Genomic DNA, 22,106 nt, shown 5'->3' on the forward strand with positions numbered 1-22,106 from the left:
CAGTGTTGAAAAGCATGTGGAGAGCTCACCGGTTGCGAATGGTGTCATAGCTGCTATACGTGAAACGATATTATTGGTCGTACGCCTGTTGCCTGTCCACCACCGGCGGCGGATGGATGGTTGGGGAGAAACCTGACGAAACGATATCTTGTTGAAACGTTCCCTCCCACTGATGATCTGCCTGGATGAGGCTCGCTGTCTCAATCCCGAGTCTCTCACAACAGACCGAGTGTAAGGCAAATCCCCTCTCGGAGGTGGCTGGCATAACACAACAGTCCAAGATAGCATCAGCTGAACCAGACCGCCTCTTGTTTTTGCATGCACGACAGCTCACGCCCTCACTCACCTTGCCGGCCTCTTTGTATGACAGTACACTTGCAGCTTCTGCAGTGACGAAGCCATTGGCGAATCGGACGACGTGAGGAGGAGTTGAGTCTGTTTTGAGCCCACTTGCATATCTGACCTACCTTGATAGCCTCTTACCTGGAGATCGGCACCCCCGTTTCCCTCCTCAAAACCCGCCCGCAACTTCCGGTTACCCAGAGAGAACCAGGGAAACGTTTCTTCGACTTTTGGACGACGACTTCGTTTCCTCCCACGAACCACGACTCAAGGCATTGATCCCCATATTGATCACCTTGAAGTGAAGCCTACGCACCACATACATAGACTTCGGCGTTTATAGGCCCCCCAAGCCAACACCTACAGCGAATCGGCTTCCTACATACACCCAGTACCCCGCAACGCCATCACTTACACGAGCTTCGACAACTATAGAGCAACGCTAGGGCGACCTGGTTAACTCTGGGTGAGAATTCTTTAGTCAATTACGAAAAAGAAAGAGAACCGCTTGAGCCGTGACGAGACTGCAAGAGAGGCAAAAGACCCCAACTAACGATTGTAACGACGAACCGAACGAGTCAAGCGAAACGCAGACGTTGCGGCTGAAGTCTCGACCGGTATAGACAGCCCCCCCCTGAGTCGTGATACAAACAATCTTCAGCCAACAAGCGCAAACGAACAATCCGAAAAAGGTGCAAATCGGGGCGCATCAATCGAGGCAGCATCCTGACTGGCACTTGGTCAATCGCTGGACCCCGGGGATAATCCTGCAACAACTTTGGACAGCCAGCCCAGCACAGGCACGAACACCGCCAACGCTCCACAGCGGGACGCTCTACCAGACGCTACGCACCACGCCTAATAATAAGGAAAATTTTAGTACGAGGTAGTCGGGCCAGCAGCCAGGCTACTGCCATCCCATTTGCGTACCTGTCCCAGTATTTCCTCGTCTGGGCGAACCCTGTCTGTCATCATCGATTGCCCGTTCGGTTTTGTCGTCGTCGGGTCAATTTCCGTCTCTTTTTTCCTTCTCTCTTTTCTCTCCTCAGTTCCTCGCGTTCATCCTTACTCCAGTAGGACGAATTGACCATTACTGCACTGCACTGCAAGGGAGAGAAGAAGACGTCACGAAAAAAAAGCAAACCCCCCAGCAAAGGAATCAACCTGAAAACTAGGCTTGATTTTGGCTTGTTCGCTTGGCTTGCGATTGAAACTTGACAGGCGCTGTTGGTGTCATTTCAATTTCGGATTGAACGAATCCCACCACCAAACACTATCCAGGTTACTGCATCCCATCTTGCACTACCTTCAAGCGCCTCGTTCACTATTGCTGCCGAAGAGACGCACCATTGGCACTGCACACCCACTGCCACACCCCCAAACGGAATCTTAATCGGGCTGTTCTTCAACCTACAATATCACCCAGTCCTACCATTCGCAACGGACATCCCTGTTGCGGTGTCGTACCGACGGTGTTTTCCAGTATTCTTATCCCACCTTATACGATCGCTCCCAATCTTTTCATTCATTCATTCATCAATAATCGAGGCTTCTTTTTCCAAGAAGTTCGCCTAATTCTTTGGAAACCCCCAGGCTCGGAACGGCGTGAATAATACGTCGGCCAGCGCGGTGTTGTATCATTTGGAGGCCCTGCACTTCGTCTTTGGCACTTTGCTCGATCTGCACTGGCCCGGCTTACTCCTGTCCAATCATTTTGGGTCGTCTCACATGAGCCGAGAGACACGACCAGCCGACACGAGATAGGAAAAGCACACTCAGCCACGCTGACCAGAGGCTTTGCCGTGTCTGGCTAATCGCCCGTCTTTGGCCCTGTCGCTTCCCTCCGTCTCAGTAGTCAATTGCCTGAGCACCCGCTGCCGTGGCCACAGTTCTTCCCACTTTCTCTCTAATAATAGTGAGAGGGTAGAACAGCCGCCCAGCGTCCTGTCTTGCCTTTTCTGTTCGTCTCAAGTCGCATCATTCGAAACATTCCTCTCCATCACCGCCGGCCTCCTGCGACCTCTCTCATCCAGTCTTTCCAGACTGCCAAAGCTGGTTCAATCAGCTAACTGGCGCCGTCAAGTCCTGTGAAGGTAAGTTCGTCCCGTCTGTACCAATGATTCAGGCTGTTTGCTGCGGCGCGCGAATGGATCTCCGTCTCCCCGTCTCAGGTCTTGCTCGTCTTCCCTTGAATGTGTGGCTAGCACGAGTTTGACAAGATCTGTTACAACCGTGACAATGAGCGTTCCTGGCGCACAACAGTCGATCAGGCTCGGTTGTGACCAACGATCTCTCATGTTGCTGAACATGATCGCGTCGACTCATTACCATCTCATTTTCCTATCTGCTCACCTCGGCACTTCGCTCTCACATTCTCGATGCACGCGCTAACATGGCACCTCGATCCAGGCAATCCTATCCTAGGGTGTTAAGCGCAAGGCAATTCGCCATGTCGGCTTCTAACGCTACAAGTACGGACACATTAGCTACGGATTTGACGACAACGTCAATTCCCGCTACTACTGATGCTGCCACGTCTAATACAAGCCCTGGTACTGACACAACACCATCTGTAGCCCCGACGCAAGCGTCGAACAATACCTCACCAGCACCCGCTCCTACTACTCCCACCCAAGCACCATCGCCATCACCGACTTCAGAGCCGCCAACAACGCAGCAACCTACCACTGCGCCAACCACTGCGCCTACCACTGCGCCCACAACCGCGCCTACCACTGCGCCGACCACCGCGCCTACTACCGCGCCGACTACTGCGCCGACTACTGCTCCAACCACTGCTCCAACCACACAACCCACGACAGCGGCGCCAACCACCAAGGAGCCATCTCCGACAACACAGCCAAGCACCTTGCAAACATCGCAAACACAGCAAACCACAAAGAAGCCGCCGCCTCAGCCTAGCACCAGTCTCATCGCTACCACCATCGTCACCTCGGAAAATGGAAGCACCGTGGTCAAGACTGTGACGTCCACTGCCGTGACAACTCCGACGGTAGCGCCAGACGACCCATCCACGACTTCTAACGGTGGTAACATTCTCCAGTCGAGTGAAGCCTCGCAAGGTGGATTGAATCAGCAAGGCAAGATCGCTATCGCGGTTGTGGTTCCAATCGCTGCCATCGCTCTTTTGGTAGTAGCTGGTATTTTCCTATGGAGGAAGCGTAAGCAACGAAAGGATGCCGAAGAGGAGAGGCGAAAGGAGGTCGAAGACTATATCTACAACCCCAATGCGGATCCTACCATGCCCGACGTGGGTGGTGCTGCCGGCGCATACGAAATGAAGGAGGATGCCTCCTCTGGATACCGCGGCTGGGGATCAACTACCCTGGCAGGATCTACGGGACGCAAGGCTTCGACCACCATGTCTGGTGGAGCAGCAGGTGCGGCTTACTCAGAAATCAATGGTCCTACGTGGGGCACTGACTCTAGATCAGGAGAACCGTTGATGTCCGATGGCTCGCGTTCGCCTGAGGGTGAAATCCTCGGTGCGATGGGCCCCTCAGCAGCCGAAAACCGCGGCAACGGCAATGTCCACCGCGGACCGTCGAATGCGTCTTCGTCCTACAGTGCTACCGGCCGATCTGAAGGCTCGGCAGATAACAATGTCGGCGTCGCTTACGGCGGTGGTCAAAACGCCTATTATGACCAGTACGGCAATCCCTACAACGAGGGCCAACAGGGTACTAGCGGAGCTGGTGGTCAACCGGTTATTCGTGACAACCCAGCGCGGCGGAACACGAGGATCGAGAATCCATCGCACTACCCTCAACAAAGTGCTGGCATCTCGCAGAACTTCTAAACTTGTTCAATGGCGAGACTTCTGGTTGCCTGGGTGTGGACATACACCATTCTATGCTGACCTTCCCGTCTATTCATTTCTGAAAATTATTCGACAGATACCCAGCTATTGGCGCAATATGCCGCCTTTACCTTGTCGCCAGCAAGACTTCTTGTGTTTGGTTCATCATGATTGACACATATTTTCTTTTACTCTTCGGTCGGATCTGGCGTTCGGAGGACTGGCCTACACAACACGCACGAGCATATATCACTTGGGCAACTTCATCCGCTTCACGATAATCCATTTGGCAGCCTCGGCCCCTGTTAGCCAGCCCTGGCACGCGCCCGTATATATGGCTTCTAGCTTCGGCAGTTGCAAATACTTTAGCACACATCAACGACATTTACATCTATTTCTTTGTTCGACAACATAATGGGGTCACTGGCTACGCAGGTCATGACTTGGAAGAATATCGGGGTGGTAGGAGGTATGCGTTTACGCAAACGTCACCGCGAGCCTCGCACGATCCAGGAGCTTTCCTGCTCAAAGCGGTATAGGACACACAAAAAGTGAGGCTGTATGGGAAGGTGGCTAGGAACAAAAGTCGGTTGCTCAAATGTACGGCCTACTACACACTTGCTACCAAAAAATCCACTTGCATTGCTGCACCCCTGGACTAGAACGATGCATACCGAGTGTTGTTGCTGCTTGGTCGAATAGAGCACAAAGTCATGAAGCCTGTACTGGTGGAGATGCTGCTCTGAACTCCATCTAGCTCTAACAAACTTATTTAACAACGGATTGGAGTAGGAACACCGGTGGAGGAGTTACAGGTTGAATATTGAGGAGGGAGCTGCTCTGTGTACGAAAGCGAGCGGCAATGCTGCCGAATACTACGCCAAATAAAAGCCAAAGTCATAGTAAACCATTTAATGTCACATATTGCATAGATCCTATTATATTGGTCATCCGTTCGTTCTACTCTGATTTGCGACTACGAGCTCAACGCTTTCTGGTGCAAATATCGTCCCAAGGTTCGACATCGAAGTTCTCGCCGCTGTTCACCCTGATACTGACCGTCTTCATGATGCCGTTCTCTGTCCATTGGCTCCTCGGAATGTTACCCTCCTGGCTCCTTGCAGATTCCGTGTCCCCCTTTTCTGATTTGCGGTCGGCAGCAGAACCGTCACTGCTGCACCAAATCAGATTACGTTGGCTCCCTGTCGATATGTGGTTTATCTCTCCATTTCCAGGCGGGGGAGAAGAATGATCTTTTCTCCGTAACCTCTCCAGGGTATGCAAGAATATATTCGTCTTCTTCTCCTTGTTATTCCCATCTTCTCCATCTTCGCCTTCTCCTCCTACAGCAGCGTTGGGCGAAGACCGGATAGTGATTTGGGCGCGCTGAGATGGGCCCTTCTGGCGTCCATGCATATTGGACAACGAGTCCATAAAGATGATGTCCTCGCCGCCGTGGTCACCGGGGCCCGAGGTGTTGGGGGCTTTGGTTTTAGGTATTGTAGTTATTGTCGTCAGGCCCCGACTCACGGTGGCGGCGAGGGGGCTATAAGTTGGCAGGTTGAGGGCTGTTATGCCAAGGTTTTGTTCAAGACTGTCCAGGAGGATGGGGAGGTGTTAGCCAGTAAATCAGCCAGTCGGTTGATAAGGGGGGTTTTGTCTCAGACAAGGGATATTTCCTTATCTTTTGGGAAAAGGGGGCTGTAAAGATACGGACAACTTACGTTCCCCATAGGATGGTCTTGTATAGGTTATCGCCATGGACGCACTTGACAACTGCACATGCCGTAATGCTTAGAACAGACGGGCGTGTATTAGTGCAGGCTCTTTACCGGCTTCACCCGTGGAAGACTTACACAAGTCCCAACCCCATGATCCCCCATAACGCCGCACGCTTCTTGGTTAGCATGGCCAGTCGGTGCAGGAGCAGCGACGGAAACAGCGCCAGCGCCAGGTCCGACAGCGCGGCCCAGGCCCCGTGGACGCGGAGCGCCACCACGATGACCTTGTCGCCGGCCTCGGGGCCGATGCGGGCCCGGGTCGCCGTCGTGGTCAGGGCCAGCGTCATGAAGCTGATGACGACGGTGGCGATCAGGATGGCCCAGTAGCCGCGGCGGTACCACGTCGACGTGGTGATCTTGTCCCACAGCGAGGACGACGGGGGCAGATTCAGGTTCCCGTTGGCGTCCCGCCGCGTCATCATCTCGAGGCACATGAGGCAGCCCGCTGCTTTCGCCGTCATGCTGGCCAGGAGGTAGAAGTGGCTCGACAGGATGGCGTAGTGCACTGGAAAGGGGTACTCGGACTCGCCCGAGCTCTTGCGTTGCTCCTGGGTCGCGAGCGGGCGCGAGGGCAGCTGGTTGAGCCCGTTCAGCGAGGCCGTCATGGTCAGGCCCAGCTCTACCAGAGCTAGCACCATGGCGAGGTTGGCGAGGCCGTCGGCGCGGTCGGGGTTCTGGCGGGTCTTGAGGGGCACCATGTCGCGGAGGATCACCGAGACGAGGGCCAGGAGGGTGGTGAAAATGGCCATGGTTAGGAGTATGCACACCATAATGGCGATGGTTATACTGGCTGTGGGGGCGGCTTGCTGGTTGGCTACATAGAAGGCAAACTCGAGAGAAAAGAGAGAGGAACTGATTGAAGATGCCAAAGTAAGAATAGGGACCTGTAACCCACACCTCACCTAAAATAGAGTAATAGAAGGAGAGAGAGAGCAAATGGATCTTCCTGTTCATGGCAGACCTATTTCGAGGAGGGATCATCCTGCCCTTTTCTATCTATCGCCTGCATATACATACATGTATGTATGTACGTCCGGGCACACACGCACGCACAGATATGTGACAAGGACTTTGCTCTTTCTCTCGACACTTTCGACACTTTCGGCACTTGCAAGCCTGTAGGCCAGTACTCGTTTCGGTAATGGGCCAGAGAAAACTACTAACTGGGTAAAAGTCCGCGCGCGCGAAGCCACAGCAAACATCTTGGATAGAACCAACTAATAGGATGGGCCTTTCTCCAAAGGAGAAACAGCATTGAGCTATTCTGTCGCTTGCAGTTGTCATAAGTGGAAGTCTTTCCTGCATGTCGTGCATTTTACTGAGTAAGGTACGGTAGGGCAATAGGCCGTGGCGAAGCGTAGTGGTGATCAGCTGCCCTCCCCTCCCCCCTGGTATATGTTGTATTTATAGCAAACAACTTCTTCCTTTTGGCGGAATCGCCAAAATCCCACTGCATACCTAAGCGACCCTATGAATTTTCGGGGGAGGATGCCAAAAGCACTTTCTTGCTCAGGTATGTATGTGTCTATATCCCTTGCGTTGTGACTGATGACGGCTCCATTGGTGGAAAGACTAGTTAAGCCGTATGACCTCCTTGCATCATTTTGGGAAACGGTTTGGCAACAAGCTGCGCATACTTCTTCTCAACGTCGGGAAATGGGGGATCAAACCCGCCTGTCTGGTTATGATTTTCTGAGCCTTGTGCTTGACAGCTTCCGGTAACTGGGGTAGTAGAACAGTAATGGGCAGAAGTGGTGGTGTGTGGGTTTCAGATATCGTGGTTGATTCTGTCTGGTGATTGGAGGTGGTGATGGCACACACTCGAGGTTATGCAAGTTGGTTCGCTCCATGCGTGTGAGCAATTAAAAAAGCAGCGTTAGCGAGTATCACGCTACCTTCCCCCTGGGTTCTACCCTGGGGATGGGGTAGCAATGAGCACTGAAGTGATAGCAACACGATATTGCACTTTTGGACAGGGGGAGAAGCGAGGAACTGACTGTCGGGTCGGCCAGGATACCAGGTCATGCCACAGCTCCCGCTATGGAGTACTCAGTCATGTTGGGAAAATGGAGAGTGGTGAAAACAAGGTGCTTATTGCTATTAGTTCCTTCTGTTGGTAACATGGCCAAAGACAAGCACGTGGCTTCGTGGCTCCGTGACTGTGGGCAGATGATGAAACAGAGCAACAAGTTTGATGGGACGTGAAGAAACGTGTTTCCCCACGCGAGCCGAGTTGGTTCGTGACAGCTGTGCATATGCAGATCCGGTAATCCGGCAGACGCGACCGCCGCAATGGGTTCTGCAATGGGGTTCCTGTTGGGAAGGTACTCGAGCCTGTGGTCTTTGCTGCTATGCTTACTGCTATCGTACGGCGCGGATCCGAAGAGAACCTTGACACTTGTTTTACGGAGTAGGGCTGAGTTGTGCGAGTAAGGCAGGAAACCACGCCCAGGGGGTAAAGAACACCCCATTCCTGAACTAACGTTGACAGCCTATGATCAACTGCCGGTATCCCCTATTTCAGTTGGCGATGGCGCATGCTCGGGTGGCGATCCGATACAATTCTCCTCATAATCAAACCCTTGCGGCCATTTCGGGTTATATAGTATTTGCAACTCATCAACAAAGCCGCCGGCAATCCAATGTGACATCGGGAGCGTGGTCAGGGGACTCGGAGTTTTGGTCGCTTAATGTTAATTAAGCACGGTGTATATACCCAGCTGCTCGGGTCGAAATCGAATACATGGCCGCCTGTCGGTAGTTTTGACGCCTCGCAGCTAGGCCACTCATCCGTCCATACGGGTCAGAGCATCTTGAAGCCGGGAACCATGCAACGTGTCTTGTGAGCAGCAGTCGGGTTGGATACAGACTCAGGGGTACATATCCGACACAACACTTCATGGAATGCCATTTCGGGATTTGGGTAGAACAAGGTTCTGTAGTCTGGAACTCGTGATTCGTCAACCATCATGAACATGCCAGTCTCTTGAGACTGGCCGGGTAAACCTCTCCAATAGACAGCTCAGCGAGCCCTGGTCAGAACAATGCAGTTGCGCGTCCCATGGGTTCTTTTGTCCTCGCATTCATAGCCACTCTCCTGACATATCCCGGGGAAATGCATGCAACCCCCCAATACCTCCCGTTTCCCACTACCCGGATCCGTCGTTACTCGCCCTACAACTTCGCCCGTTTCCTTGATACCCCCAGGTTCTCAGCGACCGATCCCGCTCCCCATGGCGTTGGTACTCGTCCCCTTGAGCGCGTGGTCGTTGGGGTTGGGCGCCGCCTCGTAGATGATCTGCGAGGGCGCGCGGCCGAGGGCCATCCACTCGCCCTTGAAGCCGAGGTAGCTGAACCGCGTGACGTCCTCCTCGCCGTCGCTGAAGTTGTCCTCGAAGAAGAGTGTGAGGCGCGTGACCTTGCTGAACAGGGCGCGCTTGACCGGCAGCTCCTGGACGTCGCTGGTCTGGCTCAGCTCGAGGGTCTGGGTCGGGGTGAGCTCGCCTGCGGCGTCGAAGTCGACGTCGTCGCGGTTGATGAAGAGCTTGAGCGTGCGGGGCGCGTCGTCGGAGGGGGAGGTGCGTAGCAGAATGGAATGCAGCTTCACCTGGCCTGTGAAGGGTACCTGGACGATAACCTGCTCGTCGGCGTCGCTGGCGACCTCGGGCGTCGGGTCGAGGCGCTCGGCCCACGTCTTCTTTAGGACCGCCTTGCCCGACCCCGACGTCTCCTCGTTCAGCGTGTTCACGCCGTCGAAATTGATGTGCTGGTATAGGCTGTGTTGCAGGGCGGGCGTGATGTCATCCGAGTGGTCATGCTCGTCGCCGTGGTCGTGACCGCTGTGATCGTGCTCATCGTGGCAATGGTGAGACATGATGAATTAATAAAAACGGGTTCCTAACAATCGAGTCAGATAGCTGGTTTTCGAAGATACGTGCTTTGTATATATGAGTGAGACTTGCCTTTTAAAGTGAAGGGTTGTGGTGGTGGTGATGCCAGTTGTGGTGTTTGTTTTAAAGTGTGGGAATTGAGAGTTGCCACTTCTTGTTCAACCGATGAATAATAAGCAAACTCGAGATCCTCGCTTTCCAGCTTGTGCTTCCAGGAGTGACAATTTAACTCGCCAGCAAACGTAACATTCGCAAACAGGTCTTGACTGAATGGAAACCCTTTTACAATTTTTTCTGTATTCTACCAATTTACGATATTTTGCCGGGCCGATAATGAACATCCATGGTGGTTCGGGGTCCCTCTTACACAAGGATATCCCGATGCTGTTCGCTCATATACCAAGGCATCAAAACCCGGGTTTCCTTGCAAAGCCATGATATTCATGATTTGAGTGTCATAAATATGAATATCTCGTAGCGTTCACAATAATCATGATCTCGTTTCCCCATTACTCCTTGCCCCAGCTTCTGCAAACAAAGCCTATGCCCCCTTGTAATCATACTTCAGTGCACCAAGCTCGCCTTCGGGATCGACACTCCCCATGACCATCTTGGCCAGCAAAACCACCGCATACACCACCGCCGGCAAGTTGCCCAGCCCGACGTGTCCCCACTGCTGCGGCGCATGGGCCTTGGAGACGAAGCCCGTCAAGATTAGCACGCAGCAGAGCCCGGCGTTCAGATACGGCATGAATGTCTCGAGGGGCGACTTCCGTTGCATCACACCCAGCATCGCCGATGTGCTGCTGTCCATTCCCCTCTTCGCATTTCCACCACTACTCTGGCCCGAGATCCCCTTGACCCACTGATCCAGGGCCGGAATGCCCGTCTCGCCCGGCGGTAGCGCGTGTAGCATCCAGGCGGTGCTCCCGAGCGACGTCAGCGCCAGCATTGCGACCAGCGTGTTGAGCTTGCCCGGCTGAACCAGACTGATGAGGTAGGGCACGGTCGAGAGGATGGGCAGGGCGAGCAGGAAGATCCGGAACTGGCTGTTGCGCGCGCGATTCTGGGCTGCCAGCGACTCGATCAGCTCCTCTTGTTCCTGCTCGTCGAGGGCCTCTTGCGCTAGATCGTCGTGCGCGCTGGCATCGTCGTCATCGGCTGGATAGGCAAAGGTGCGGCGGAGGCGCGCGGCTGCTGCCGTCCGGTTCATCGTGGCTGTGTGTTTGATTTGTGCGAAAGAATGATGGCTTGAAGAGGCCGAGAGCTCAAGCTGCAAGCCGCAAGCTAAGTCAAGAGCTGTCTGCACCTCCAACGTGGGCGGGCGACAAGTGACGTAGTGGGGTTCTTTTCCCAGGGTCTTTGCGGCTTTGCAGTGAGCAGTGGGCGCCTGGCAGAAGCTACCCCTGCTGAGCCGCCCAAAAGTAACAGGGCCGGCTGATCAGTAACGCCGGCCCTCCGATCGTCGACCGTTTCTTTGGGAGCTACCAACCAAAGTGGGATGATTTGGCGATCGCAGGCTTTCCCAGCCCATTGAATTGTGAATCCGACGTGAAGCCTGCCAGTCCGACTTTGTGTTATTGAGATCGAAACACCAGATTCGCAAAAACGAAATGTTCTCGAGAACTGTGCGCCGGCGGGCGCTCCAACTCGCTCTGCGCAATCCGTCCAGCACCACCACCACCACCGCATCCACTGCCGCCACATCCCGATTCCCTACCTCCATAATACAGCGCCGAACCCTGACCCGGGCCCCGAAACCCGGCGATGGCCCCCTAATGGAGCGCCGTGGCGACCGCGAACTACCTCGTACGCCTCTCTCCGGTCTTTTCTCTTTTTGTTCTGCCAAGATTGAATGATTTCCCACAACCCTTGCGACGACCATGAACCCAAGTACCACTAACACAAACCCTCCTCCTCGACGTGCAGACGAAGACGACTACACCTTCCGCTGGGGCCGCAGCTTCCCCATCTTCGCCATCCTCATCACCATCTCCTCCCTGGCCATCTTCAACTACCAGAAGTCGTCGAGCCCCGTCGTGGCCTCGACCCTGTACGCCCTGCGGACGTCGCCCAAGGCCCGCGAGCTGCTGGGCGACGAGGTCTACTTCAAGCACCAGATCCCCTGGATCTCGGGCACCATGAACCAGCTGCAGGGCCGCGTCGACATCTCCTTCAAGGTCAAGGGCACCAAGACCGAGGCCGTCATGCGCTTCGCCAGCTTCCGCCCCGGCGCCAAGGCCATGTTCGAGACCACCGAGTGGAGCCTCCAGTTCCCCGACGGCCGCACCGTCGACCTGCTGGACGGCGACGATCCCTTCAAGGGGCTCGTCGGCACGCCCATGACCGAGGAGGAGCGTGACGAGGCGACGAGGGGGTTCCGGCAACAGCTCAAGTAAGGAAGCGGGTGTGTTTGCTAGAAATCACAGAGTCGACAGCCTGAGTGAGCGGGCCAGAGACAATAACAACGAGTAAAATTGTACCAGTATGCATTCGAGACTTTCGTGTATATATCGAAGGGCAGAAAGTGACTCAATGATTCATATTCAGAGGCGGCTGAAAGGGGGGTCTCTATAGGCCCGTCTCTTGGGACGTCCTGGTTATGTGTACAACATGTATATAATACAGAAAGACATTCCCATATCTTGACATGTCTTCTTCCCTCTCTCGGTGCTTCCGTGCCCACTAAGCCCCGATTACACAGTTGCCGTCTCCGTCGCAGCTGCAGTCGCAAGCGCCGTCGTAGCCGCCATAGCCTCCCCTATCGTGCCCTCCTTTCTCGCGTCCTTAAGCTCCAGATGCCTTAAGCGGGCCTGCTCTAGCTTGGCCTCGTGGTCGGGGTTCCGCTCCAACAGGATCCGGCGGGCCTTGTCGATGAAGGTCTGAGCTGGGGGTTCCTTCTTGATAGCATCGCTAATCTTCACGACACAGCCCTTGGGGCCCGCGACGTGGCCCGAGATGACGACGATGCCCATCTCGTTGTCGACCTTGAGGACGCGCAGGTTCTGCACCGTCACACGTTCGTTACCCATGCGACCCGGCATCTTCTTGCCCGGGTGGACACGAGAACCGCCGCCCTGCGAGGGACCTGTAGTACCGATGGTACGGTGGTTCTTGGAGTTACCGTGCGAGGCGCCCTGACCACCGAAGCCGTGGCGCTTCATACCACCAGCGAAACCCATACCGCGGCTGTTGGAGCGGGCGTCGACCCACTGGCCCAGCTTGAGCCAGTCCGGCTGCAGCTGCACGCCGACGGGCAGCAGGCCGGCCTCGGTGCGGACCTTGAACTCGGCCAGGTGGCGCTTGGGGGCGACGCCCTTGGCCTCGTAGTAGCCCAGGAGGGGCGCGGTGACGTTGCCGGCGTTCTTGTGGCCGAGGCCGAGCTGGACGGCCCAGTAGCCGTTCTTGGCGCGCGTCTTGGCCGCCACGACCTCGACCTGCTCCATCTGCAGGATGGTGCAGGGCATGCGCATGCCGTCGATGAACATGGCCGACACGCCCGTCTTCACCGCCAATACGCCCGTGCGCAGCGGCGTCGTCGCCTCCTTCCGCTTGAGGGCGGCGGCGGGCCCGGCGGTCGGGGCGGGCAGGCCGGCCGACACCTGGTTGAAGCGGGCGGGCCGCGAGCGCGAGGGCAGCGTCGACCAGCCGTACTTGACGCCGCGCTTGGCGGTCCGCGGCAGCAGGGCGTGGCGTTCGGTGAGCAGGACGCGGGTTGTGAGGACCGAGGTCGAAGTCGAGGTCGAGGCCGAGGCCGCCGACGACAGGCTGGCTGCCCAGCGGGCTGGCAATCGTGGTGCCATGGTCGCTGGGGTTGTGTGGGTGGGTTTGTGTGGTTGTTCCGGCGGGTTCGTTAATCTTCGTCTTCAATTCGTGGCGTCGTTGCTTTACAGCTGCATTGCTGTCCTGTCCTGTTCCCCCCTTGCCGGATTGATGGTGTCGTCCGTCTGGGAGCTTGAGCCTCGTGCCACTGGTTTGCTGGGCTGAGGTCGGTCGAATTGAGGATGGAAAAAATCGGGCGGGCCACAGCAGCTGCCAGCTCGCTTCCCCGGGAAATTTTACGGCTGGCTGAGTTGACCACTAACGCACTTATCAGCCAGCAGTCGGTCCTCTTAGCAGCCTCACTCGGAAATCGTCCGCAGCTTTTCTCTCCGGCTCACCCCTGATTTTTCGCCAATTTTCAGATTCCGTGTTTTCCTGTAGATCGAGTCGCTTCGCATCGCCTGGCAAGATGGTTTACTACTTCACGTCGGCTGCCGTGACTCCGTCGGCATACGTCTACGTTGGCAAGGACAAATTTGAGAGTAAGTGAGCACAGTCCAGCCCCCTCACTCACCTTACTAGGGCTGGCTTATACGACGACTTATATCCATATTTGAGTATCACTAACTTGTTGGGCGCGTAGATGAGGAATTGATTGCGCATGGCTGGGAGGAGGATGTCTGGTATGAATTCGCACTTCAAACTGCCCCCCCGTAGAAGATATGTACTGACCAGTAATTCCAGGGTATGAATTATTTGCATGTGCTTGCCTGCCTTGCTCGCCTTTTGTCGGATGCTTGGCGCCAAAAAATAATGGGTAAATGCTTATGGTGCGCTGCAACTAGTTCCACGCCGACAAGCTCTCCTCGGCGCATATCTACCTGCGTCTGCGCGAGGGCGAGACCTGGGACGCGATCCCGGAGCCGCTCCTCACAGACCTGGCGCAGCTTACCAAGGCCAACTCGATCGAGGGCAACAAGAAGGACAACGTGACCATCATCTACACGCCCTGGTCCAATCTCAAGAAGGATGGCAGCATGGTAAGCGAATTCCAACTCCGGGGAAAGGGGCTTAGAGTTTGCAGCAACTCATAGAGCAACTCCTACTCACGTTCCCCCGTTGAGAGAGAGACCTGCAGTGATAGATACTAACACAGGGACTCAACAGGCCGTGGGACAAGTTAGCTTCAAGGACCCCCGCAAGGTCAAGCGCGTCCTCGTGCCCGAGCGCGAGAACGCCATCGTCAACCGCCTGAACAAGACCAAGGTTGAGAAACACCCGGACCTGCGCCAGGAGAAGGAGGACCGCCAGAAAGAGCTGCGAAAGCGCGACCACTCGGCCATGCAGGCTAGGGTAAGTTGAAATCTTGTTCCGTTTGCTTTATCCCCTAGATCTCATCTCCTGCCCATCTCTACGCAAGTTATAAGGGACATAGAGGAACGAGATTCCTGTACTGACCACCTTGCTACTCATACAGAAGAAGGAAGAGGCCCGTATCATGAAGGAGAGAGCCGAGAAGAAGTGGCAGAAGGATCACGCCTACGACGACATTTTTTCCGAGGAGAATATGGCTCAATCCAGCAACCAGGATCGGGGTTCAGACTGGGAGGATGATTTCATGTAGCCTGCAACAACTAGATCATATACCACCCCGCCCCCATGAAAACAAATACAGTTAAAACATGATGTACCCATCGCGTATTGAGACTCAGTTCACAGAAAGATTCATGGAAAACCATGACTTCCCTCAACGAAGAAAGCAATGCTTTTCGTCGTATAATCATCTCCATTAATGATCAACAGCCTAGTCTACTCAACTGTATTTTCAACCAGTCATTCAATTGACCCAACGGAGGAAGAAGTTCATATATTATCATGCCGCTTGTATTAAAATATTTCTGGTGTCTATACTACGGCATAATCTGGTAAACTACACATCAATCGATTCGTTAAAACGTAGAACGCCGTTATTCTTAAGAATGCCATCAACCCCTTTCGGCATGCGCGGGAAGGGATCGGCCAGGGAATGCAGCGGCAGCTCTTGAGGCGGTTCGGTCGACTTGTCAATAACCAAAGCCAATCCGTTAGACTTGATGGCTTCGACCAGAGCAGGGACCATATCAAGGAGTCGAGAGCAACATATCAAGCCCATGAAGTTGTTGTTCTGCGCGATTCTGACCACCTCCTTGATTGACGACGTCCGTCTTCCGCTGGCCTGAATGACGCTTGGCGCAGGCATCGCTTCCTCGTGCCCCAGGTCGTTACACAGGAAGACGGGGAAGTTCGGCTGCTTCCAGTTGAGTGTGGTGCAGAGCGTAGGGTTGTAGGAGCTGAATACCACAGACCGCACGATATCAGGAGCTTGAACCTGCGCACGCTGGGATCGAGCATGGTCGAAAACAACGGTCAAGATAGCGTCGACAAAACTGTTCACGTCAATAACTGACCCCAGTCCAAGACATTGCTCTTCCTCTTCCGAAGGATAGAGGATTTGCAGGTTAACATGCATCCCCTTGGGCAACAGTGTCAGTGCTTCTTGCAATGAGATACCAGCCGTGGCCAGTATGCGATGTACATCTGCAATATTCTCTAACGGTTGTGACGGCAATGTAGCAACATGGGCTCTGCTCGGGCTCTGCATGGTGATGGTGCCAAACTGGGCATAGGACAGGCGAGCCACAGGCACCTCGACTCCTCCACAGTTGATATGCCATGTTGGCCACAAGACGGGGACGCCGTCACTCGTGTGCTGCACAAACAGCTGCACAAAATCCCCAGAAAGACTAGACCCCGTGACAAACGTATTAGGCTGTCGATCCAATTGACTAGTAGCTTTCCAGTAAGTCTCGAAGTCGGTGATTTCAAGTGGCATCCCCTGGAATGGCTTTATGACTTGCACATTGAAGCTGATCTGGCCAATGGCGCGAAGTCGTGGGTCGAATAGGGGAAGGCAGCATCGTCCAGACCTGCCCAGCACCGCACGGAACGTATTAGGCAGAGCCACCGTCTTTGCAATAACCTTGGCGCCGTAGGCAGGGAAGACGTCAAAGTCAAGGGTGAAGGACTCGAGGTCCTCCACTTGAAAGGATACGAGCCGCGTGTCTTCCTGGAATGGGAGAATGATGTTCTTGGGAATAAGATCGGAAGCTTTGGATGATATTGTAAGACGCGAGGCCGGATATTTGCTGTCCTGGAAGAACACCAGTGGCTGGTCTCTCAGCTGCTCGAAACTAATCTGAACCACAGTCTTGGTGTCCAAGAAGTTGTGGCCATATCGTCGGAGCGGTATTATCGGCGGCGGCAGCTCGAGAACGGGAATAGCATCGACATCGAGCGACATGGGCTCCGGTCCACTGCTTAGCATTGGTGCAATATGGGCCTGCATGCCATTTGGGCTTTTCTTCTTGCTCTTTTGGGCTTGCGACAGCAATTGCATGCATTCCAGATGGCCCTCCCACGCGGCGTAGTACATGGCGGGTAGATCTTTCTCGTCGTGAATGTTCGCGTCTGCACCGATATTGAGCAACTCCCGCAAACACGGGACGTTACCCTCGCTCGCAGCATGTACGAGTGGCGTCCATCCGTACAGCTTATCGATTTGGTCTAGGTCAGCGCCATACTGCTTGAGGAGCATCAGCAGTTGGGGCGTTTGTCCAGAGCGAGCTACCAGATGCTGCGGATACAAGCCCTCGGCGTCAGGCAAGATTTGAGCCCCGTTTCGAAGGAGAAGCTCAACTATCTCAAGAGATCCATGTTCACAAGCGAGATTGAGCGGCGCGTGATCCGTATCCGACTTTGGGTCCAGTCGGGAAGAGGTAGCCAGGAGTCGTTCAACACAAGCCAGATGCCCGTGTATGATAGCGTGGATGAGTGGTGTAAAGTTGTCGTGGTCGATCAGGTCAATATTGGTCGGATCGGCTGCAAACACTAGGTTAGCGACTATACATATATGGGTTGCTTCTAGTCCCCTTTTCAAGCATACATTGGAGGAGAGCATTAAGCATGTCTAGCCGTCCATGCATACTGGCATAGTGAAGCGGTACGCGGCCATATACGTCCGTTCGGCCAACAGCCACGTTACCAGAGAGGCCGACGCCCAATACAAACGTGTTGCCGTATATCGTAGCTTGGTGCAGACAGTTCCTCTCATTGATATCGTCTTCTGACTGGATGTCAACCAGTCCAGTCTCTAAAAAGGAGCTCCAGCGATGCCTGGGGCGCTTCATGTATAGAAGCCAGGAATGTGCGCGTCACTCTTTCCATCAAAGAAATGTCCGTAACGGGCGTCGTGTCCGCCGCACTCCTCATCCTGGTGAGCAAGTCCCGTAGCGAATCGAGGTTGCCAGAAATGGCGGTGTCGAGCAGTAAGGAGTCCGCATCGCCCTCGTCGGTGCCTAGCAGATGCTGGCTGCTGATGATGTGTTCCGGTCGTTGCTCGAAGTTCACGTTGTCGCCTTCTGCCCATGCCCCAAGCTCCTGCAAACTTGTTGTGGCCTGATCTGAGAGCTCGCTGATGACGGTGGCATTGAAGAAGGGCTGTACCTCCACAGCCCGGGAAAGGTAAAGCTCCTTTGTCTTAGATTTGGATGTCTTGTCCCATTTCTTCAAGATCTTCGAGAACGCAGTGCCGTTGATCTCAACAAACTGCTGTAGCTTGTTAAGGTCGTTGGCAAACTGCTGGAAGCCCTCTTGCAGCGTTGCAAATTTTGTTGAGCTTCTTGATACTCCCTGACGAGACTGCAATACCCTTTTCTTGTCCAACAAAGTTTTCAGGCGGATCTTGAGCTGTAGATGGATAAGTATCATGTGGAGCTGGCATTTTCGATGCTGCACACGTCACTCGGCTTACCTCGGCTTCTTTCTGCAGATAGAACACATTGACCTTTTCTAGTTCTCGTTCCTGACTTGCATCAGCGAGGTTCCGGAGGACACTCATCGTCAAGCGGGATGTGATCCATCATACCAACTGGAAAAAGAACTTTGCCCTGTTCGCCTGCAAGGCGGACTGCGAGTCGATGGGCGTGGCCGGGCGGAGAGGGTCATTTTGAGCGGCGAGTTTGGGTGTGGCCGAGAGCTTCTTGATGAGCTGAGAGAGGATTATTAGTGGTTGGCTTCCAGGGTTGAGAGAGGAGCTTTAGGGGCCGGTGGATCAGGATTCTCGTGCTTCATCGAGCCCGGATTTGCTTTTCCTCGGTATAGTCACAGACTAGACGCTAGAAGGGACATCCATCGAAACCAGGGGATTGTCGATGGTCACTTACCTTCTTGAGTGCCTTGTAATTCACGAAACTGGCCGCGTATTCTGGAACTTCCAGCTGGCGCTTTTGAATTTGCTTACCGAACTTCCTAAAGCGGTATCAGTGACCCACGTTCACAGAGGCAAACCCGTTGCAACGAAGGAAATGAGCGAGACACAGCCAGGGCGCCGTGGCCAGCTCATGGTTTCACTCACATAGTGGGATGTGTGAGCCAGCAGCAAGCCTGAGAAGGCTGCTTGCTTTGATAGACGGCTTGAAAGCGGCAGCAGCAGTAAGTATTTCAATGGGCAGATTGGGGCAGATTACCTGCACGGATGACTGATGCAGGTTCGCTGTGAAAGTATTGGGTATCGGATAAGGGTATGGGTATGGATATGGGTATGTCCTCTTCCGCAGGGGCGGAGCTGCTCTCATGCCCCGAGGGTATGGAGTTAATTGACGATGTCTAAAACTGAGCCACTCAGCCTGCTGTCACGTATCTTGATCAGCAAAAGCCATCCAGAATTCAGTGGCGAGGTTATTGAAGGACAGCGGCAGAATAGCACGTGGTGTCTACTGTTGGTGAGTAGAGGCTCGCGGCCGAATACAGATATAGACAGTGGATGGGGCCGAGACGGGATACCTGAAAAGGTTGCCCATGTGCTAGGTATGTCATGTGCCGGCCCATTCTACATCCATTCTACATCCATACTCGGGACAGCCAAGCCAAGCAAACCAACACCCATCCCGATTCAGCTTAGCATATCAGAGCGTGGAGCTTTTCTTTCTCTTTGGGTGATGTGTGCAAGCATGTAAATGGGGGAACCAGCAGGATGATTCTCGTACCTTTAGACCCGATCTCAATCTCTTGAGAGACCTGTGCTGGTGGAGAGATCGATACAGCGAGGAGCAGCTTCGGAACCGGAGAGACGCTGTTCACACTAAGCTACCCACGTCAGGTTAGGTACAGACCCATGCAGAATGCCCATTTCGGGCGTGAACAATGAAGGGGAATGACGACAGCCACTTGGTTGGTGGGGGTCAGTTGGGATGCGTGACGACAGCACGGGTGGGAGGTTTAGGGCCGCATCCAGCAGAGAAGGCGCTGGCTGAGACGAGACCCTGGGACAAGTTGCACCGCGGCTGCATACAGGGTCCTGTTTGATAGGCTCTCATGAAGACGTTCGCAGATTAACGCGGGGGGCAGTGTGTACCATGCTACGCAGCCCGGCGTGTATATGACCCCAACCGGTCCGGCCTCCGGCTAGGTAAATGGGAGACAATGGGAGGTTTGGGTACCTTACAGGCTTGCCAAGCTGCCTTTATTAGGGGAAGCTTCGATTGGAGATGCCCGGGCAATACAGAGTGATGCTTGAAGAAACGTGTATATCGGCCCTTGAGTTGAGTTGTTACTAGTCAGGTCGCGGCTAGATGTTCCATGCGCAGTGCATACAGACGCATATAGGAGCGGTGCCGACAAGGGACAATTATCAACCACGAGTTTGCCTGTGGCTTGCTTGGAATGATTCTTTACACGCCGTGACGACGAGAAGAGCACAGAATTCAAGAGCACCCGGCCTTTTAGAGTTGCGAAAAGTTCTATGAATCTGGCCAGTCCAGACTCGATGGTGGGGTGGGTTGCTTGCGTAGGAGGGGCCCGAAGCATAAATGGATGGTCCCCAAAAGTACCGGCGGGAAGGGACAACAACGACAAGGAAGGAGACAGCAGCGATACGACGTGATGCGACGATGTCGGTCGTGTGCTCTCTCTTTTCTCTCTCTATTTGTGTAGAGTCAGGGCAATGGTGCTAAAGTGAGACCTGGGTCATCAGCCTCTCTTATCTCTGAGATACCCAAGACCTCTCTAACCCAAGTAGTTTCCTTCGATCCGATCTGGGCGACTAGTTGCTCGTCACACATGGTTTTTTCCGGGCTACATGCTTGGGCCATTTGCACTCACAACGAAAACCGAGCAATTTCCCGGGCGACAATAGAACCCCTCAATTGGCTCGCTGTGCATCACAAGCTTGCCGGTTCATGGAAGAAGACCATCTATACATACGTGTATGGCCCCGCTGTCGCGCGAGATGTCGGCGATTCAGGCAAGGAGGGCCAATCAAATGTTGTATAGAGAGAACGTGGTCTTGGTCGTTGAACATAGGCAAGGCTGAAAGACGAACCCCTGTCAGCTGCATGCGTTTCCGGTGGATGGATGGACAGGTGGGTGAAAGAGAAGTCGAAAAATTGCGAGGCTATTCTATCAGCACGAATTACGTCGTGCTGCTGTCCCTATCCCACCTTAAGCGAGCATGCGCCCACCGCCCTATGCTACCCTGGCGTCGTGCATAGCCGGATTGATTATGTAACTTATTGCCAAGTATCGGCACTGGCATGCCGACTTGCATGCAGCCACCACCCTCCCAATCTGAGCCTCAATGAGCTTGTCCTTTCTGTCCGATATAAGCCCCAACCCAGGCTTGCCCCGAAAGTCCGTTTGACTATTGCCGGCGACCCCAGACACGGAGGCTCTGGTACGATGGCGGTAGCCCATCCGAGATAGGTCTATCGCCAACACTGCCATCGGGTCTCTCCCCCAGCTCAGGCTCTCTGGGTCTCCTCGTTGTGTCCTCCAACTCCATGCCCCTGGTGGCCTGTTGTTCTTTTACGGCCCTCTTGCCGGTTCTTAGTGATGAGAGCTTCACAAAGGCGAGCTTCACAACAGAGGATACTTTCGCGTACACGGTATAGAGAACGAGCCCCAGCCAGTACACCTCCCAGAGCAGGCAGCCGACAGCATACAGGAACAGCTTGCGCAGGCTGCGATTGTCGTACCGCACGTTCAGCCACCTGACCATGTCCCGGTTGGCCGCGATGCGAGGCGCGATCACCGATATAAAGAGAAACCCTCCGCAGATGTGCGCTGCAGGCAATGCCAGTAGCAAGTAAACTGGTAAAAATGGTTCCATCGTGGGATTCCTATGTCTTACTGATAGGTAGAGAGAGAGAGAGTGTGTGTGTGTGTGCGTGCGCGGGTGTTCAATGTCGGGATCGATAGATTTCGGCTTGGCTGATTCGAGACTGTGACAATATATGATGCCTTCTAATGGGTATGCCAATTATCGCAATTAATGCCCGAGTTTGTATGTGAAGGAGGTAGCAGCAGAATGCGGTACAATCAAGCCGAGGAACAGGATGGTCAGCTCTTCATATACCAACTCTTATATCTTGCTGGCAGTGTCTATGGCCGACCCAAGCGTATTGCAAACCAGAAACA

The 22,106-nt window shown here is 54.3% G+C and overlaps 9 protein-coding genes across 9 annotated transcripts; 3 read left to right on the top strand and 6 right to left on the bottom strand.

The window, feature by feature from the left end:
* Window positions 1-2,791: 2,791 nt before the first annotated feature.
* On the top strand, window positions 2,792-4,162 carry PG998_009145 (uncharacterized protein; the record flags this gene model as incomplete). The annotated part of the gene is made up of 2 exons (XM_066875961.1): window positions 2,792-2,813; window positions 2,919-4,162. The coding sequence occupies 2 exons, from the start codon at window positions 2,792-2,794 to the stop codon at window positions 4,160-4,162; spliced, it is 1,266 nt and encodes a 421-aa protein (XP_066728117.1).
* Window positions 4,163-5,146: 984 nt separating this feature from the next.
* Window positions 5,147-6,692, bottom strand: PG998_009146 (uncharacterized protein; the record flags this gene model as incomplete). The annotated part of the gene is made up of 2 exons (XM_066875962.1): window positions 5,147-5,708; window positions 6,019-6,692. 2 exons carry the CDS (start codon window positions 6,690-6,692, stop codon window positions 5,147-5,149), a joined length of 1,236 nt encoding a protein of 411 aa, XP_066728118.1.
* A 2,462-nt stretch (window positions 6,693-9,154) lies between these two features.
* PG998_009147 (uncharacterized protein) lies at window positions 9,155-9,817 on the bottom strand (the record flags this gene model as incomplete). Its single annotated transcript, XM_066875963.1, has 1 exon — window positions 9,155-9,817. The coding sequence occupies one exon, from the start codon at window positions 9,815-9,817 to the stop codon at window positions 9,155-9,157; it is 663 nt and encodes a 220-aa protein (XP_066728119.1).
* A 557-nt stretch (window positions 9,818-10,374) lies between these two features.
* On the bottom strand, window positions 10,375-11,046 carry PG998_009148 (uncharacterized protein; the record flags this gene model as incomplete). The annotated part of the gene is made up of 1 exon (XM_066875964.1): window positions 10,375-11,046. The coding sequence occupies one exon, from the start codon at window positions 11,044-11,046 to the stop codon at window positions 10,375-10,377; it is 672 nt and encodes a 223-aa protein (XP_066728120.1).
* Window positions 11,047-11,446: 400 nt separating this feature from the next.
* Window positions 11,447-12,232, top strand: PG998_009149 (cytochrome oxidase assembly; the record flags this gene model as incomplete). The annotated part of the gene is made up of 2 exons (XM_066875965.1): window positions 11,447-11,642; window positions 11,763-12,232. The coding sequence occupies 2 exons, from the start codon at window positions 11,447-11,449 to the stop codon at window positions 12,230-12,232; spliced, it is 666 nt and encodes a 221-aa protein (XP_066728121.1).
* A 297-nt stretch (window positions 12,233-12,529) lies between these two features.
* On the bottom strand, window positions 12,530-13,636 carry PG998_009150 (mitochondrial 54S ribosomal protein uL3m; the record flags this gene model as incomplete). Its single annotated transcript, XM_066875966.1, has 1 exon — window positions 12,530-13,636. The coding sequence occupies one exon, from the start codon at window positions 13,634-13,636 to the stop codon at window positions 12,530-12,532; it is 1,107 nt and encodes a 368-aa protein (XP_066728122.1).
* Window positions 13,637-14,064: 428 nt separating this feature from the next.
* On the top strand, window positions 14,065-15,219 carry PG998_009151 (uncharacterized protein; the record flags this gene model as incomplete). Its single annotated transcript, XM_066875967.1, has 6 exons — window positions 14,065-14,137; window positions 14,239-14,278; window positions 14,331-14,340; window positions 14,441-14,635; window positions 14,763-14,948; window positions 15,073-15,219. The coding sequence occupies 6 exons, from the start codon at window positions 14,065-14,067 to the stop codon at window positions 15,217-15,219; spliced, it is 651 nt and encodes a 216-aa protein (XP_066728123.1).
* A 306-nt stretch (window positions 15,220-15,525) lies between these two features.
* Window positions 15,526-19,035, bottom strand: PG998_009152 (uncharacterized protein; the record flags this gene model as incomplete). The annotated part of the gene is made up of 7 exons (XM_066875968.1): window positions 15,526-17,513; window positions 17,578-17,761; window positions 17,850-18,380; window positions 18,445-18,495; window positions 18,559-18,681; window positions 18,857-18,897; window positions 18,981-19,035. 7 exons carry the CDS (start codon window positions 19,033-19,035, stop codon window positions 15,526-15,528), a joined length of 2,973 nt encoding a protein of 990 aa, XP_066728124.1.
* Window positions 19,036-21,330: 2,295 nt separating this feature from the next.
* Window positions 21,331-21,798, bottom strand: PG998_009153 (uncharacterized protein; the record flags this gene model as incomplete). The annotated part of the gene is made up of 1 exon (XM_066875969.1): window positions 21,331-21,798. The coding sequence occupies one exon, from the start codon at window positions 21,796-21,798 to the stop codon at window positions 21,331-21,333; it is 468 nt and encodes a 155-aa protein (XP_066728125.1).
* Window positions 21,799-22,106: the final 308 nt, after the last annotated feature.

This window comes from Apiospora kogelbergensis (assembly GCF_038363985.1).
Source record: "Apiospora kogelbergensis strain CBS 113332 chromosome Unknown utg000006l_segment0_segment0, whole genome shotgun sequence".
In the NCBI taxonomy this organism is placed as follows: Eukaryota; Fungi; Ascomycota; class Sordariomycetes; order Amphisphaeriales; family Apiosporaceae; genus Apiospora; species Apiospora kogelbergensis.